The sequence below is a fragment of the Scyliorhinus canicula genome, chromosome 14 (genome assembly GCF_902713615.1).
Source record: "Scyliorhinus canicula chromosome 14, sScyCan1.1, whole genome shotgun sequence".
NCBI lineage: Eukaryota > Metazoa > Chordata > Chondrichthyes > Carcharhiniformes > Scyliorhinidae > Scyliorhinus > Scyliorhinus canicula.
In genome coordinates, this window is record NC_052159.1 from 120,547,764 (window position 1) to 120,565,694 (window position 17,931).

General features: G+C 48.6%; 1 protein-coding gene across 5 annotated transcripts in view; it reads left to right on the forward strand.

Annotated features, from left to right (window-relative positions):
- uggt2 (UDP-glucose glycoprotein glucosyltransferase 2) overlaps positions 1 to 17,931 on the forward strand; it is a 625,263-nt gene that overhangs the window by 492,357 nt on the left and 114,975 nt on the right. For all 5 annotated transcript variants that reach the window (XM_038817830.1, XM_038817832.1, XM_038817829.1 and 2 more), the window contains 2 exons: positions 2,298 to 2,377; positions 8,926 to 9,115. In XM_038817830.1, coding sequence (XP_038673758.1) covers positions 2,298 to 2,377; positions 8,926 to 9,115 — 270 coding nt within the window. The remainder of the gene's footprint in view (positions 1 to 2,297; positions 2,378 to 8,925; positions 9,116 to 17,931) is intronic.

Sequence of the window (17,931 nt, forward strand, 5' to 3'; positions counted from 1 at the left end):
AAGGCAAATGGAATTTTAGCCTTTATAGCTAAAGGAATGGAGTATAAAAGTAGGGAATTGTTGGTACAACTGCACAAGACAACACCTGGAGTACTGTGTGCAGTTTTGATCCGCTTATATGAGGAATTATACAGTTGCATTCAAGGCAGTGAAGCAAAGGATTATCGCCGACGGAGAATCCAGTCCAAGGGATTTGTCTTATGAAGAGAGATTGAGCAGTGTAGTCCTATACTCGCCGAGTATACTCTATATAATGAAAGTATAGGATGGAAAGTATTCCGCCTGGAGGTCGATGGCCAGTGGTGTCCTGCAAGGATCTGTTCTGGGATCTCTGCTCTTTGTGGTTTTTCTAAATGACTTAGATAAGGAAGTGGAAGGGTGGGTTAGTAAGTTTGCCGATGACACGAAGATTGGTGGAGTTGGAGATAGTGTTGAGATTTGTTGCAGGTTACAGCAGGATACTGACAGGATGCAGAGCTGGGCTGAGAAGTGGCAGATGGAGTTCAACCTAGATAAATGTGAAGTGATTCATTTTGGAAAGTTGAGTTTGAATACTGAATACAGGGTTAAAGGCAGGATTTTTGGAAGTGTGGTGAAACAGAGGGATCTTGGGGTCCACGTACATGAATCCCTCAAAGTTACCAGTCAGGTTGCTAGGGTTGTTAAGAAGACGTATGGCGTGTTGGCTTTCATTAAGAGGGGGATTGAGTTTAAGAACCGCAAGGTTTTGTTGCAGCTTTATAAAACCATGGTTAGTCCACACTTGGAATATTGTGTCCAGTTCTGCTCACCTCATTATAGGAAGGATGTGGATGCTTTGGAGAGGGTGCAGAGGAGATTTACCAGGATTCTGCCTGGACTGGAGGGCATGTCCTATGAAGAAAGGTTGAGGGAGCTAGGGCTTTTCTCACTGGAGCGAAGAAGGAAGTGATGTGACTTGATAGAGGTGTACAAGGTGATGAGAGGCATGGGTAGAGTGGATAACCAGAGACTTTTCTTCAGGGCGGAAATGGCTGTCACGAGGGGACATAATTTTAAGGTGATTGGAGGAAGGTATATGAAGATGTTAGAGGTCGGTTCTTTACACAGAGAGTGGTGGATGCGTGGAATGCACTGCCAGCAGAGGTGGTGGAGTCAGAGTCATTAGGGACATTTAAGCGACTCTTGGACAGGCACATGGACAGCAGTAAATTGAAGAGGTGTAGGTTAAGTTAATCTTAGATTGAGATAAATGGTCAGCACAACATTGTGGGCCGAAGGGCCTGTACTGTGCTGTAATGTTCCATGTTCTATGTTTTATGTTTTATGCTCAAAGTATGAGAGGAGATCTAATTGAGGTACATAAGATGACAATAGGTATTGACAAAGTATACGTAGAGCGGATGTTCCCTCTTGTGGGGCGATTGAGAACAAGAGGTCATAGTTTTAGGATAAGGATTAGCAAATTTAAAACAGAGTTGAGGAGAAAGTACTTCTCTTAAAAGTTGGAGAATCTATGGAATTCACTACCTCAGAGTGTGGTGGATGCCGGGTCATTGGGTAAATTTCAGGAGCAGACAGATTTTTAATTAGTAATCATTTGAAGGTCTATGGAGAATGGGCAGGAAAGTAGAGTTGAGGCCCCGAGGAGATGAGTGATGATCACATTGAATAGCGGAGCAGGCTCGAGAGGTTGAATTGCCTACTCCTGCTCCTAGTTCTTATGTTCTTCCGGTCCCACCAAAGGCGACCCCACACCCACGACCCCGTGACGGGTTCCCCGGCAATAGAGTAAGTGAGCCATTGCCTTTCGACTTTAGAACATAGAACAGTACAGCACAGAACAGGCCCTTCGGCCCTCAATGTTGTGCCGAGCCATGATCACCCTACTCAAACCCACGTATCCACCCTATACCCGTAACCCAACAACCTCCCCCTTAACCTTACTTTTTATTAGGACACTACGGGCAATTTAGCATGGCCAATCCACCTAACCCGCACATCTTTGGACTGTGGGAGGAAACCGGAGCACCCGGAGGAAACCCACGCACACAGGGGGAGGACGTGCAGACTCCACACAGACAGTGACCCAGCCGGGAATCGAACCTGGGACCCTGGAGCTGTGAAGCATTTATGCTAACCACCATGCTACCCTGCTGCCCCAGGGCAGAACCGGTGGCCAACAACATGCCGCCCCTGTCATGGGGAAACTCACGGCGAGGGGAGAGAAATCCCAGCATATGACTCTAATTTGTTGATCACTTTTGCCTGCTTTAAAATGAACATCATAAAACATGAAAATATTTGTTTTTGTTCAGGTATTGCATCAGGTGATCAATATGAAGCTGAAAGTGTTCATGAACTGCAGATCAAAACTTTCTGAAATGCCTTTGAAAAGGTGAGAAATGCTTGCAAATCACTCCTGTCAGTATGTGGAGTGCCATTATACCCGTGTTGATTCGTTAATTCATCATGATCTACTCTTAAATTGCTTGTTGAGAACAGAAAACTGCAGATAAAATACCATTGAGTAAATTTATTTCGCCCAGAATAGTCATTTAGAACACAGAATGGATTATTGAGATCATGCCACCCCTCCACTGAGCAAACTAGTCCAAATCCACTCCCCTTCTCTAACCCTGTAATGTTTATTTCCTGCAAATTCCCATCCATTGTCCTTTCCAGTTTATTTCCCGTTTCAGCACTTTCATGGGCAGCAACTTCCTGGCATTACTATTTAAAAATAGTTCCTCATCACATACCCCCTGCATCTCCTGCATAAAATCTCCAATCCGTGCCTCCCGATTCCTTGTACTATGCAAATTAGCACTGTTTTCCTTTGCCTACCTTGTCCAAACTGGCCAAGATTGTACAGCTTTGTCAAATCTCCGCTCAATCGTCTTTATTCCAAGGAGACCCAACCGAGCATTTTCTAATCTTATATTTAAAATCCCTATTCCTGGATCAATTCTAGTAAATCTCTTCTGCACTCTTTTGAGAGACCTTCTGTAGGTTTATATTGCCCCTCTTTATTGCTTATCCCAAAATGCATCACCTCTCACTTCTCTGTATTGAATTTAATCTTCCATTTATCTACCCATTCTACGAGTCAATCTATATCATGTTACCGGTGATGTGTATCAGCCGCACTGTCTGCTGCACTAGCAAGTTGGGTACGATCAGCAAATTTTGAAATGTTACTCTTTATTTTTTGTAATAATTCCCACGGGGCCCACAGGATAAGAACTGGCATCTTCAGATGCTCCCGGCTTGGACTGGATGTACTGCTTTGTGGACTTTAATTTATTTAACTTAATAAATTCCTAAGTTTCAATCTTTCTCAAGACTCCTTTGAATATTATGTTTATATATAGCAAATAAAGTAGTGGTTCCAAAAGTTGACCCTTGTCTACTATCCTCCAGTCTGAAAAATAACTATTTACCATGACATGCTGTTTTCTGTCTTCAAGCCAATTTTATATCCAATTGGACGCTGACCCTCCTATTCCATGAGACTCAGTTTTACACCACATATAAACAAGTAGGCCATTCAGCCCTTCGAGCCTGCTCTGCCATTTAATAAGATTATGGTTGTTCTGAAAGCAACCTCAAATCTGCATCCCACCAACCCCCGATACAGCTTTTTACGTAGTACTTTATCAAACACTTTCTTAAAAAACAAAAACATCAACTGCATTTGACTCTGGACCCTACAAGGTCTCATGGCTTCAGGTCAAACATAGGCAAGGTGACCTACTAATTACCACCTACCCACCTCTCCTGAGCTGATTGGAGGAAGCATTGAGGGTAGCTATGATGCAGAATGCACTCTGGGTACGGATTTCAATGTCCAAGACCATGAGTGACTCGGTAGCAGCATTGTCTGAGCTGGCCAAAAGGACATTACTGTTAGACTGGGTCTGTGGTAGGTGAAGGAACCAAAAAGCTACTTGACCTAATCCTCACCAATATTCCTGTCACACATGCATCTGTCCATGACACTATTAGTAGGAGTGACGACCTCACAGTCCTGGCGCAGATAAAACCTGTCTTCACATTGGGGATATTTTCCATGAAAGGTAGCAGATGAAGTGATTTATGTTTGTGATGTTGAATATTCGAAATGGTATATATATTTCAGTGAGTTTAATTTTGTGTTTCCGTGCAAGAAAGCATTAAAATTTTAATTAGAGTCATGTTAAAAAAGTGTTTGAAATAAAACCAAAACTCCCATACATGTAAACTGTGTCTGCATTGTGTAGAGAGTTTACTAAATGAAAAGCAAACAAGAGCAGAAAGAAAGACTGAGCTGTTGCTTAGTAACCAGGGACCACTGTTACATTAGAAAGACCATTCGAGATTAGTTTTAACTGAACCCAGGGCAGTTGGATGCTAGGGAGTGAGAGAGAAGCAGAAGCAATACAATGGAGTAATGAGAAGAAAGCAAGTCCCAGAAACTAAAGAAGAAGTAGTGATAGAAATCAGAGAGTGAAAAGGGAAGCTGCCAGAAGATTGAAGTTGAAGGGAGAGAAGGAATATGAAAAAGATATTGTTCATTGAAGTTAAAGACAGAGCTGAAAATGCAAACCTGATGAGTTGGCTGAAGACAGACCAGCGGATAGATTCTCCGTTCCAGAGACTAAGTGTTGACGCCGGGGCAGGATTTCTGGACTTCTATGACAGAAAAGCTGATGCTGCGCCTAGACCGATTCAACTACCATTAAGGGGCCAGCACTGGTGCTACGTGGAACACAATCGATTCCAATGAGAAACGATGGGTGATTTGCCGAGTTCGCGATTGACACTTAGGAGGCTGACAAGCTGCAGCCGAATATACACACTTCACTCCCCACACACTATCCCAGCCAACAAGGTGGCAGCGAGGAGACCAGCACCCCATTTTGTGGACAGCGAGCTCGAGACCCAGCTAGACGCTGTGGAGGAGAGGCGGACAGCCCTGTAACTGTCCCAGGAAGGAGGCTGCCAGCCGCCGCCGCTCGCCGTGCCTGGACACAGCTGACAGAGATGGTCAGTGCCATGGGCAACACCGTCCGGACTGGCCAGCAGTGCAGGAAGAAACTACACAACCTCTGCAGGGTGGCCAGGATGAGTAGGCAGCGCTGTGCCTCTGCACCAACGGCTGTCCCACACACCTGTAACCCCACACCCCCTACACCTGGAGGGCGGCCGAACCCCCACCCTGCATCCACACCGGCCACCATGACCATGTACGCTGCCCACTGAAGCTACCAGCTACCCACCCCCTGGGCTGCATGCATTGGATTGTCCAACATCGTGCGTTTCAGTTACAGTAGTCTGTGGTCTACATCAGGCATTTCCAAAGTGGGGGTCGCGACCCACAGATGGGTCGTGAACAGGTGTTGGGAGTGTCACAGAGTTCCCAATCACGGAAATTCAAGCACAATAGCCGCAGCAGCCGGCTTTTAACAATGCGGCTGCGAACGGCTTTAAAAATGGCGGCCGCTACCAGCTAAAAAAATGCGGCCACACTGCGCATGCATGCCCGATCATCAGTGAGCATGCGACCCGGGAGTGTTGTGACCTGAACCCAGGGTCAAAGGGCGATTGCGGCATGCCGGCTGCTGACTGTGATGATGAACAAAGGCTATGACTTTGATCTGTTTTGCATCCCAAAACATTACTCAGATGAGAGTATATGTTCCTCATCGTTTAATCATGGACAGAATTGAACGTTTGGCAAGGGATAAAATGAAAGCCTTGAGAAATCATCACATCATCGCCCTCTGTGTACTGAAGGGCGGCTATAAGTTTTTTGCTCACTTTTAGTCCACATTAAAGCATTGAATCGAAACAGTGACCAGTCAATCACGAAGAGTTACTGTAATGATCAGTCAACAGGGGAGCTACTCAGAGTTTACCAACTGAGGTATGAAGTCCGCGCTTTCCTCCTCGAGAAATTGTCCTCCCTGGCTGAATCGTTTGCTGCTGAAACTTGGGTGCTATGTCTTACTTTCCAGAAATGTTTTCAATTCTAAATGAACTGAACCTCAAATTGCAAGGGAAGAATCATGATTGCTTTCGGCACTGTGAAGAAATCGTAGCTTTCCTAAACTCATTGAAAGTTTGGCAATTGAGAGTGCAAAGCCAAAATTACTACATGTTCTCCACACTGCTACGACACATCAAAGAAAACAGCATTAGTAAGGAAACTGTAAATGGACTGGCAAACCTGACTCCAAATGAAAGTGACTGGACTTCTGCGCGGCAGCTGTGACACATATTAAAAACATGGCACAAGTCAGTGACACGGTCAGTATTCTGGAGTAGCATCTCCGAGGAGTATCCAGAGCTGAGTAAAACAAGTTGCTTTTGTCCTTCACAACGACTTACATGTGGGAGGTTGGATTTTCCGTCCTTACAAAGATGAAGACGGCACAAAGGAACCGGCTGAATCCTGCACCCGATCTGTGCACAGTCCTCTCCTCCTGTGAACCTGATTGGAGTGCAATTGTGAGGAGTAAACAGGCTCACCTCTCGCATTAAAGGTAAGATAAAATGGTGGGTCGCGAATGTCGACCGCCATGGGTCGCAAAGGTCAGCCGGCGTGGTTCGCAAAAGTCGGGCGGAGTGGGTCGTGAAGGTTGACCGCGGCGGGTCACAAAGGTCGGGCGGAGTGGGTCGTGAAGGTTGACCGCGGCGGGTCACAAAGGTCGGCCAGCGTGGGTCACGAAGGTCAGCCGGCGTGGGTCCCATGGGTCGACCGGCACGTGTCCCGAAGGTCAGCCGATGGTTGGCCAGTGGGTAAAAATGGGTCCCTGGAAAAAACACTGGTCTACATGGATTACATGAAGAAGGCCACAAATGGTTGATTGGTCAGAAAAGTAATAAGTTGAATCTAAAATTCACCGAGTTGCAGGAAATAAAGCGTAATGGTCGACTGGTGATTTTGTCATTGGACATCAATTTCAAATGTTGTTCCACGGGGTCCTGCAATGAATCCCTTGTACTTCATTGCACTTTTATTCGCAGGACCCACTTTTACAAACCTTCGCGGCCCATGCCGACCTTCGCAAACAATGCTAGCTGACCTTAACGACCCACACCGGCCGACCTTCATGACCCACGCCGTCTGACCTTCTCGGGCCACGCCAGCCAACTGTGGCGACCCACACTGGCTGACCTTCGTGACCCAAGCTGGCTGACCTTCGGGGCCCACCCTGGCTGACTTTCACGACCCACGCCGGCCGACCTTGGCGACCCATACTATCCGACCTTCGTGACCCACGCCGGCTGACCTTCATGACCCACGCCGGCTGACCTTCGCGACCCACGCCGGCCGATCTTCGTGACCCATTCTGGCTGACCTTCGCGACCCACGGCGGCTGACCTTTGCAACCTATGCCGGCCGACCTTGCTTACCTTTTGCTTACCGTTATTGCTTACCTTTAATGCGACAGGTGAGCCTGTTTGGTCCTCACGATCTCATTTGCTTTGTCATGCAATGTTATATTTCTGCTTAGAATCAAAGGGCCCAATTCTCTTTATTAACAAAGTTAATTTGTGGTGGTTTTTCAAGGAGTTTCCCGTCGGCTCTACCAGCAGGTTCCCCGCCACTGTTCAATGACATTGTGGGTCCCGCACACCCCCATCCATGGGCATTGCCACACCCCCACACACACATGGATACTACCCCACACCCCCAAGTGAGGACACCCTGCTCTGGGGTCCCTGGGGATCCCCACTCTTCAGGCCGCACCAAGCCCCCTTACAGCACCCACTCTCTTCTAAGGCCCCCACCCATCACCTCCCAGAAGCCCCTACTAACTTTCTCTGCACCCCCTCACCCTTCAAACAACCTCTCCACCCTAATTTCACTGGAATGGCCCCCCTGTCCACCTTACCACCTCACCTCTGATCCCGTGTGACTTCACCTTTTGGACCAGTCTGCAAAGGCTTTACTGAAGTCCATGTAAACAACATCCACCACCCTCCCCTCATCAATCATCTTTGATGATCCTCAAGAAACTCGATCAAGATAATGAGGCACGACCTCACTTTACAAAACCATGCTGTCTATCGTTAATGCCTCCATTTGTTTCCAAAGATGGTAAAAGAGGGGGGTGTGGCATTGTTTTTTTAAAAATAATTTTTATTGGAATTTTTTACTGAAAATATAAAAATATAACAACAAGTAAAGCAACAAGCAGTAATATGCAACTAACAGCCCCATAACACCCACAATTCCCCCCATACCGTAACATCACATACATCACACTCCCCCCACCCACCCCCCCAACAAGAGAATTTAACCATAAATTAAAATTAAATAAATCAAATTTAAATAAAATAAGCAAACATAAAATAAGCAAACATAATCAATGAAGCCCGCCATGTCATTGATCCAGGTCCCCACGCTTGGGGGCCTCGCGTCCTTCCACTGTAGCAAAATCCTTTGCCGGGCTACTACGGACGCAAAGGCCAGCACACCGGCCTCTTTTGCCTCCTGCACTCCCGGCTCTACCCCAACCCCAAAGATCGCGAGTCCCCATCCTGGCTTGACCCTGGATCCCACTACCCTTGACACCGTCCTCGCCACCCCCTTCCAGAACTCCTCCAACAACCCAACAACCCCCCCCCCCTTAACCTTACTTTTAATTAGGACACTACGGGCAATTTAGCATGGCCAATCCACCTAACCCGCACATCTTTGGACTGTGGGAGGAAACCGGAGCACCCGGAGGAAACCCACGCACACACGGGGAGAACGTGCAGACTCCACACAGACAGTGACCCAGGCCGGGATTTGAATCTGGGACCCTGGAGCTGTGAAGCATTTGTAGCATTTACCGTGCTGCCCATATCATTTCATATCAGTTGCATTTTAAGTTTGTTTCATAAACTGTATGGATAGTTTTTGACCATTGTGCAGTGCACAGAAACTCAGTCTATTTTATTTTTCCACAGCTTTTACCGTTTTGTGTTGGAGCCTGAACTGGTGTTCACAGCCGACAACAAACTAACAGCAGGACCTATGGCCAAATTTCTCGAAATGCCAGAAATACCTTTGTTTACCCTGAACATAATTACACCTGAAAGTTGGTTGGTAGAATCTCTACACAGCCCAATTGACTTGGATAATATTCACTTCGAAGAAGTAAGTATCTTTTCAAGGACAGATATAAAATTCTTAAATTGTGCTGCAATGTCTTTTGCAGAATCGGACAATTCGCTTTAACAAATAATTTGCCAATTGTAATTACTGCTGAGTGAGAATTTGTTTTATTGACTAATCGATTACTTTAAAAATGCCTGTGAATAACCAAATAACTATGTTGGATTGTGTCGCTCTTATAAATTGGTGAAATTGAAATTGTCCGTGTCTCATCAGGGTCTTGCAGGAATTACACTTCCTTTATTAAGCTTTAAAATAAAAGCGCCCTGATAATTTTAACCAGGTGGTGTTTTAAAAAGATTTGAATTTCTGAATTGTGGTACATAGATCAAGAAATTATTTAGGGTTGGAAGTGACATAAAGTGGAAGTGGGAGGAATGATAAATTCCATAGCTTGGTATGGATATCTGTTTTTGAATGACTTGGTGTGTTGAATGATGCCAAGAAATAAGTGAATAAACTTCTGGGAAAAGGAAAAAGAAAAGCCAAAACTCATGATCTGTGAATGAATTATGTTTGAAGTCTAGACAGCGTTTAAGGAGTAAGACATTACATTTTATAACCAACATCCAAGTACTTCCAAAGTACTAATTTCCAGATGGCTTCCAGTGTAAAGAACTTGTAAAGGTTCAAGAGAGGAAGATTTGGATGGTCAAACGAGGATCAGTGAGACTGATGCAGGAGGAATAGGTTCATTTTCCAGAAACATGTTGCCGACCAAGAATTCTTTTTTTCTGAATTGAAGCAGAGTCATTGTAAAAAAAGGTACATAAAGCCATGAGGAAGAATTTCAACTAGAATGATGCGGGATGGAGGAAGTCCAAATTTGTGACTGGAGAGGGAGAACAGAATAATTTAAATTGTTGGAAAGGAAACAGAAAGCTTTGTTGAATTAATGAGAAAATATTAACCGAGGAAAAATGGCAAGAAACCTGGATCATGTGTGTGCCGACTCCTAAATCAGGAAAGGCAATTGGGCGGAGAATGAAGCCAAAACCGTGACGTGCCGGGCACACGCCATATTGAAATTCTCTTGTGCCTGGGCATCGGCGTCAATGCGTTCTATTCCATACGTACAGTAAACCCTGTTTGCATATCATTAGTGGGCCCGAACAGACATTCTCCTGGGACTCCTCAATGCTCTGTCGGGGGAAATTACCAACGGTGAGTTTTCTTGTGGTTTCGAAAATTGGGGGAAAGGTACCCTGGCTGATGAGGGGGTAGAGGAGATAAGACATGCAGTCGCTGGCAGTCCTGCCGCTGCCAGGGCTGCTGGTGGGGGGGGCAGGCCATGGTGCCTTCACCAGGCCCAGGGAGGACAGCGGGAGGCGACCAGGGGATGGGCAGGGGGTTAGAGTTACCCCCCCAGGGACCGGGGTGTCCAGGCACAGACTCCCATTGCTCAAGCCTGCAAAGCAGCCATCTTGCTGCCCACACCACTGTCCGCCCATCGTGGCCGCTGGTCATGTAGAGTGAAAGAGGCCGTATGGGTGCTACCACCACAGCCCCCACCACCCCCCCTCCCACAAATGACCCGACACACTGAGGCTATTCGAGCTGGAGCTGCTAGAGGAGGATGCTGCAGCAGCGTAGGTTGTCCCAGAGGAATAGGAGGCAGCCGGTGAGGTTGAGGAGCCAGCCACCCAATAGGCCGGGAGTGCCTATCATTCGAGGACCAACCGGGCCGGACATACCGTCAAAGGCTGCGGCTGCGCAGGGGACAGTGCGACATCTCTGCCAGTCATGGTGCACCTTGCACGGTGGGGGAATGGGGTGGACACCCAGTCCTGGTTGCTATCAGGGAGACAGTCGCCCTGAACTTTACGCAAAGAGGTCCTTCCAGGCGCCGAGTGGGGACCTGTCCGGAATCTCATAGGACCTGTCCAGAATCTCATTGCACAGGTGTAATCACGGTCATGGTGGCCCTATTTGCCCGATCGCCACAATATAACAAATTCAATGTGGACCTCGCACACAAGGATGCTAGGATTCACCACCACCACCGAGATGTCAGAGCTCAAGGACTGATCGATGGAATGCATGTCCCCACACCAGCACGAGGTACCACTTGATGAACGTGCAGCTGGTGTGTGACCATGAGATGCGCATCATGCACGTCTGCCGTCGATACCGAGGCAGTATGAATGACACCTTCATTCTGGCTCACTCAACGGTTCATGACCTCTTCAAGGCCCCCCCTCCATCGGCTGAGGGGTTGGCTCCAGGGTGTCGGGTTATCCACTTTGGTCAAGGCTGATTGTGCCTATCCCGAGGCCACAGACTGACACGGAGACTTGCTTGCCAGCTTGGCAATGCCAAGGTGTCCACGTTCCAGGGGGAGGGTCAGGGGGCCACCCTGCACTTACACTGACCACCAGGGGTCTCTGATGGCCTAGGAGACCCCTGGGTGCCGTTCCACCTGGTCCACGTTTGTGTGGACCAGTGCTGCATAGCACTAGGCAGCAACTCTATGGGGAGGCCAGAGAATCGAGGGAGGCTGGTGAATATTGGGCAAGTAGGTCTTAAGAAGGTTTAAGACCTACATCCAGGAGCGCGTTTGGTCACGCCCCTTTTAGGCAGAGCACCGACTCCGAAGTCCCGCAGGACTTAGGCGAATCCCACTAGGCGTGGAAGCTGTCGGGAGGCCCCCTGGTGGGCTCTCCCAGGATTCTCCAGCCCGTTGTGCGCTTGCTCGAGCGTAATGCCAGAGAATCGCGCCCGGTATCTTCAAATGAGGCTTTATGGGTGGAATTTAAGAAGTCAAAGGGTGCCAGCAACAGTACTGGGAGTGTATTATAGGCCCCCAACGAGGCAATGGGAAATTGTGGTGGAGATATGTGGACAATTCACTAATATGTGTAAGAATAATAATTGGGTAAATATATCAGACGATTTCAACTTTCCTAGCATTCATTGTGATAGTCATAGTGTAAAGGGTTTAGAGGGGGCGGATTTCTTGAAATGTATTCAGGGGAGATTTTGTATCAATATGTAGAAGGCCCAACAAGAGATGGAGCAGTGCTGGATCTGGTTCTGGGGAATAAAGCCGGACAAGTGTTCAATGTGGCACTGGGGGAGCAATTTAGTGATCGTGACCACAACATAGTACGGTTCAAGTTTGTTGTGGACAACGAAAAAGAGGACCTGGAAAAGACAGTTTTGATTTGGGGCAAGGCAGATTTGGCTAAAATAAGGCAGGACCTGGCCAAAGTTGACTGGGTACAGCTTCTTGGGGAAAATCTAAAGCAGAGCAGTGGAGGGCATTCAAAACAAAAATGGGAGAGTACAGATCCAACATGTTCCCAATAGAAGCCAGAAGTTCAGGAAACCCTGGATGTCTGCAGAGATGGCAGATAGAGTTTAATCGGCCAAATGTGAAGTAATACATTTTAAAAGGTCTAATGCCGGTGGGAAATGTACAGTAAATGGCAGAACCCTTAAGAGTATTGACAGGCAGAGGGATCTGGGTGTACAGGTCCACGGGTCACTGAAAGTGACAACGCAGGTGGAGAAGGTAGTCAAGAAGGCATGCTTGCCTTCATTAGGCCGAGGCATTGAGCGTATAAATTGGCAAGTCACGTTGCAGCTTTATAGAACCTTAGTTAGGCCACTAATTCTGGTCGCCATACTACCAAAAGAATGTGGAGACTCTGGAGGGAATACAGAGGAGGTTTACTAGGATGTTGCCAGGTATGAACATAGAACATAGAAAGAAGGAGACCATTCGGCCCATCGATGCTGCACCGGCCCTTGTAAAGAACACCCCACCTAAGCTCCACACCTCCACCCTCTCCCCGTAACCCCACCTAACCTTTTTTGGACACAAAGGGCAATTTAGCATGGCTAATCCACCTAACCTGCACATCTTTGGACTGTGGGAAGAAACCGGAGCACGTGGAGGAAACCCACGCACACACGGGGAGGACGTGCAGACTCCGCACAGCAGTGACCCAGCCGGGAATCGAACCTGGGACCCCTGGAGTTGTGAAGCAACCGTGCTAACCACTGTGCTACTGTGCTCCCTGACGATGAGGAGAGGTTGGATAAACTCGGTTTGTTCTCACTGGAAGGACAGAGGTTGAGGGGCAACCTGACAGAAGTCTACAAATGGGACTTTCGGGGGCGGCATGTCGGTAGCATTTAGGTGGTTCCTGCTAGAGTCTCTGGTTTTTAGACTTTTATGCCTGGTTTCAGAGGCAGTTTCTGGATGAGTTGGTGTGGGAAGTCATATGGAAGACGAGGAATGTCGAAGTCCCAAGAAAGGTGATGGAAAGAAGGGGCTTCCGGCAAGCGAGACAGTGAGTCCTGCAGGAATAAAGATGGCGGGGACTGGGTCGTCGGGTGGGGTCGCTCTTCTCACAGTGGAAACTCTGACCTAGGCGATATTGGTGGAGTTTGAGAGGCAGTTTTCCAAACATATGCAGATGCTTCGGAGGGAGATGATGGCTTTGATGAAAGAGTGGATGGAGGTGGCGATTGCTCCGGTAAAAGTGGCAGTGATGAAGATGTCGGTTGCAATACGGGAGCAAGCAGAGAAGGGGATGGAGGAGGCACTGTCACAACATAGCGACCAGTTCACTTCGGTGGGTGAGGAGCTGCGGAGCGTGATGGAGGTCAACAGTGGGCTCAGAGCTAAGGTGGAGGACCTGGAGAACAGGTCAAAGAGGCAAAATTTTAAAATCATGGGCTTGCCTGAGGGGGTGGAGGGTCCGAGGTTGGCCAAGTACTTCACAAAAATGTTGATGGGGGAGGGGGAAGATGCCTTTCGCTGCGAGTTGGATAGGGCACATCAATTACTTCGGCCAAAGCCTAAAGCTAATGAGCCACCAAGGAACAGTCATAGTCTGCTTCTACCGGTACCACATGAAGGAGAAGGTTTTGAGTTGGGCGAAGCAGAGATGAGGTGTGAAGCGGGAAGTGGTGTACAAAAACATCAAGATCTGATGGTGGAGCTGGCCTTCAGCTATGGACAGGTGAAAGCGGCATTCGGAGTGGCCTACCCAGCGAAAGTGAGAGTGACTCAATTCGAGGACTCTTATTTTGAGATGGTCGAGGCGGCGGAGGTGTTCGTTAAGGCTGAAGGACTGGGACTGAGTTGAGAGTTGGGATTTGGACTTTGGTGGTGGGGATGGGAATTGTGTTCTCTTCTGGAGGGTTTTCTATTTGATTGGGGTTTTGTTTTCTGGCTCTTGAATGATTCGTTTGCATGTGTTCTGGGTTTTGATTTACTTTTTGCCTTCTGGGTGCAGTTCTGTATTGTTTCTTGGTTTAAGGGAGGTTGGTTTTGGGCACGTGGGACCAGGTTACCGAGGAGGGGGAGGGGAGGAAGGGGCTCTGGCAGGGCTCATTACACTAGCCAACATAAGTTGGCTAATGAATGGGAGTGTGGTGGGGGAAGGGGCCGCCGTTGTTGGAGCCTGGTTGATCAGGTTTCAATGGACCTGGGAGGTGTGAATGGCGGGGGGAGAGAAATGGTACTGGGTGATACTTGCAAGAGTAAATGGATGGGGAGATTCTGGGGGGGAAGGGGTTTGATGGTAACCAAAGATGAGGCGGGCCTTGCCGGATGGGCAGGAACTTGGCTATCAGCTTTTGCTCGGCGATTCTAATTTAGCTGGAGAATCACCTGCAAAACTGATTGCCAAGTACCAAGTACGGCCTCAACCGGGACCTTGGATTCACGTCTCATTACATTCAACCTTCACGATCTGGCCTGGGCTTGCTAAATCCTACCAACAGTCCTGGCTTGAGACAATTCACACCTGTTTAACCTGTGGTTATCTCTCTTTCCAGTAGCACCGTCTGGACCTGTAAAGACTTATTTACCTGCAAAGACTCGCATTGAAAGTATCATCTTGCACCTTTGACTTTGTGTATATATAAGTTTGTGGAACCCACCTCTTCATTTCACCTGATGAAGGAGCAGTGCTCCGAAAGCTAATGACTCCAAACAAACCTGTTGGATTTTAACCTGGTGTTGTAAGACTTCTTACTGTGCCTACACCAGTCCAACGCCGGCTTCTCCACATCATGACTAAACATAGCTAAAGAATCACCTGTAAAAGGCTCCTCTTTCACTCTCACACCATTGCCTCTGGTGTCCTCCCCAAGTATCTGTCCGTGGTTTCATATCTGAAAATGATTCGAAAACACAGTCTCAGTTTCACAATCATGCTTGTGACATCCAGTTCTACCTCACTACTACCTCTATCGACCCTTCCTGTGTCTCTCAATTACCAGGCTGTTTGATCAGTACCCAATACTGTATCAGGAGAAATCTCCTCCACTGGAATATTAGAAAGACCAAAACTCTTGTCACCTACTTGCGTCCTTTGGCACCATCTTTCGCATAGATTGGCACTTTCAAAAGAGATCTGAGGACAGCAAGCTAAGGTCAGTCTGTCTTAACTTCTCTAACTATGCAACTAAACTGCATGCCTGAGATTTAGCTTTCATGAGTCCAATCTCCTCGGCTAAATATTGGGAAGATTGAAGCCATTTTTTCATGAATCAAGATCGTACATGCATCCCCTCCCAAAACCTTTAAAGTTCTTGGGCAGAATTCTCTGTAGCCCGATGCCAGAAACGGGAACGGCGATCGGGCGGAGAATGGCTACTGATGCTGGAATCAGGGCAGGCGCTGCTTTGACTCCGGTTCACAATGCTCCGCCCGCTCCAAATTGGCATCATCGGGAGTCGCGGCACACGTAGTCACAACGCTGTTGGCACCCGCGATGCTCCGCCTCCAATGGGCTGAGTTCCCGACAGCACGTGTGGTGCCAGCAGTTGTGAGGCTGGTGTGCCGGCAGCGGACAGTGTCCAGTGCTGTCACATTCGGCCAAGATCTGTGCCGCTGCCAGGGGCTTCTGCGAAGGGCTGGCGCGAGTGGTGGGAGGTGGCCAGGGCATGTACTGTGGGGTTGGGGTGGTCCAGCACAGCTGGCGCCATGTTTCCCGGCACAACCGGTGGGGGTGTACGCGTGCGCAGCTGCAGCTTGTCAGCCCTGCGCATGCGCGACCTGGGACCCGGCGATTCTCCACCCATTCTTCGTGCGATCCGTGTGTGTTCCATGTGGCGCCGATGCTGGCCCCTAGCGGGTACCGGATTCGGTGAGGGATTTGCGCCGATTTTCCCATCGTGGAACCCGACAGATTCTCCGTTGGCACCGACACTTAGCCTCAGAAAGGGATAAACCAGCCCCTTATGTCCTGTGAAAGATATCAATTTTTGGAAGCATTATTATGAGGCTTTGTGTCAGACGTTTAGACATTGCAATATTTCAAAATATCACAAATATTGGGCCGAATTCTCAATTTCAGAGACTAAGGGCGCAAATCTCCAGCTGTGTTGGGCTCTTACTTGAGCGCAACGTGGCCGGAGAACGGAGAATGTTGGAAGAGGGTTGCAGCAAACCTCCTGACAGCCTCCGTCCATCCCAGGATTCTCCAAAGCCCTGCAAGACGTCGGAGTCGAAATCCCGGCCCAAATGATCAGGACCGAATGACGCTCACGAAAGTAGGTCGTAAACCTACTTACGCCCTACCGGCGTTGGATCCAGCGGCCTCCTTCGATTCTTCAGCCTCTCCAGAAAAGCGGCAGACGGGTGCCGATCAGTGTTTGACTGCACAAAGGTGGGCCATGCGGAACGGCAGCCGGGGGATCTCCCGGGCCATCGGACACCCTAGGATGGTCAGGATAAATGCAGGGAGGCTTGCTGGCCCTCCCCCTGGAATGTGGGCACCTTGGCACTGCCCAGATGGCACCTTGGTACTGCCACGCTGGCACTGCCAAGGTACTCTGATGACACTGCCAAGACAGTAGGGACACTGCCCCCCGAGTGCCAGGGTGGCATTGCCAAGAGCCAGAGGGCAAGGGGGGCCATGTCCATGAAATGAGAGGGCAGAGGGAGTTTGAAAGGTGGGGGAATGCAGGGCAGGTAAATTGGGGTCTCTGGGAGATTGGGTGGGTGATGGGTGGAGTTCCTAGAAGAAAGGGGGTGCTATAAGGGACTTAGGGGGCCTGAAGAGGGAGTCCCCCAGGCACCCCATCATGGGGTATCCTCATTTGAGGTGTGTGGGGTAGTGTCCATGTATGTGGGGGATGATATTACCCATGGGTGGTGTGTGTGGGGGGATCCACAAGCTCACTTAGAAATCGGGGCATCCCTTCAAAATGGTGGTCCGATCTCCGGGTTCAGCTCCCCAGCGCTAAAAAAATTCAAAGTGTGGCTAAACCGGTGAAAAACTCCCCAGGACCCAAAAAAGTGACTAAGTGTCATCGAATAGCAGTGGCGAACAAAGAACAGTACAGCACAGGAAAAGGCCCTTCAGCCCTCCACGCCTGTACCGGTCATGATACCAACCTTTGCCAAAACCCTCAGCACTTCCTTGTGCCGTATCCCTCTATACCTATCCTATCCATGTGTTTGTCACAACGCCTTTTGAACGCTGTTGATGTATCTACTTCCACAACCTCCCCGGCAACGCATTCCAGGCACTCACCACCCTCTGCATAAAAAACCTGCCACACACGTCGCCTCTAAACTTTGCCCCATGGACCTTAAACCTATGCCCCCTGGTGACTGACCCCTCCACCCTGGGAAAAAGTGCTGCCCATCCACTCTATCCATGCCCCTCATAAGCTTGGAGACCTCTGTCAGGTCATCCTTCAACTTCCATCTTTCTAATGAAAATATGGCCGAGTCTATTCCGCCTCTCCACATAGCTAACAGCTTCCAGATTCGGCAACATCCTGATAAACTTCCTCTGCACCTTCTTCAAAGCCTCCACATTCTTCTG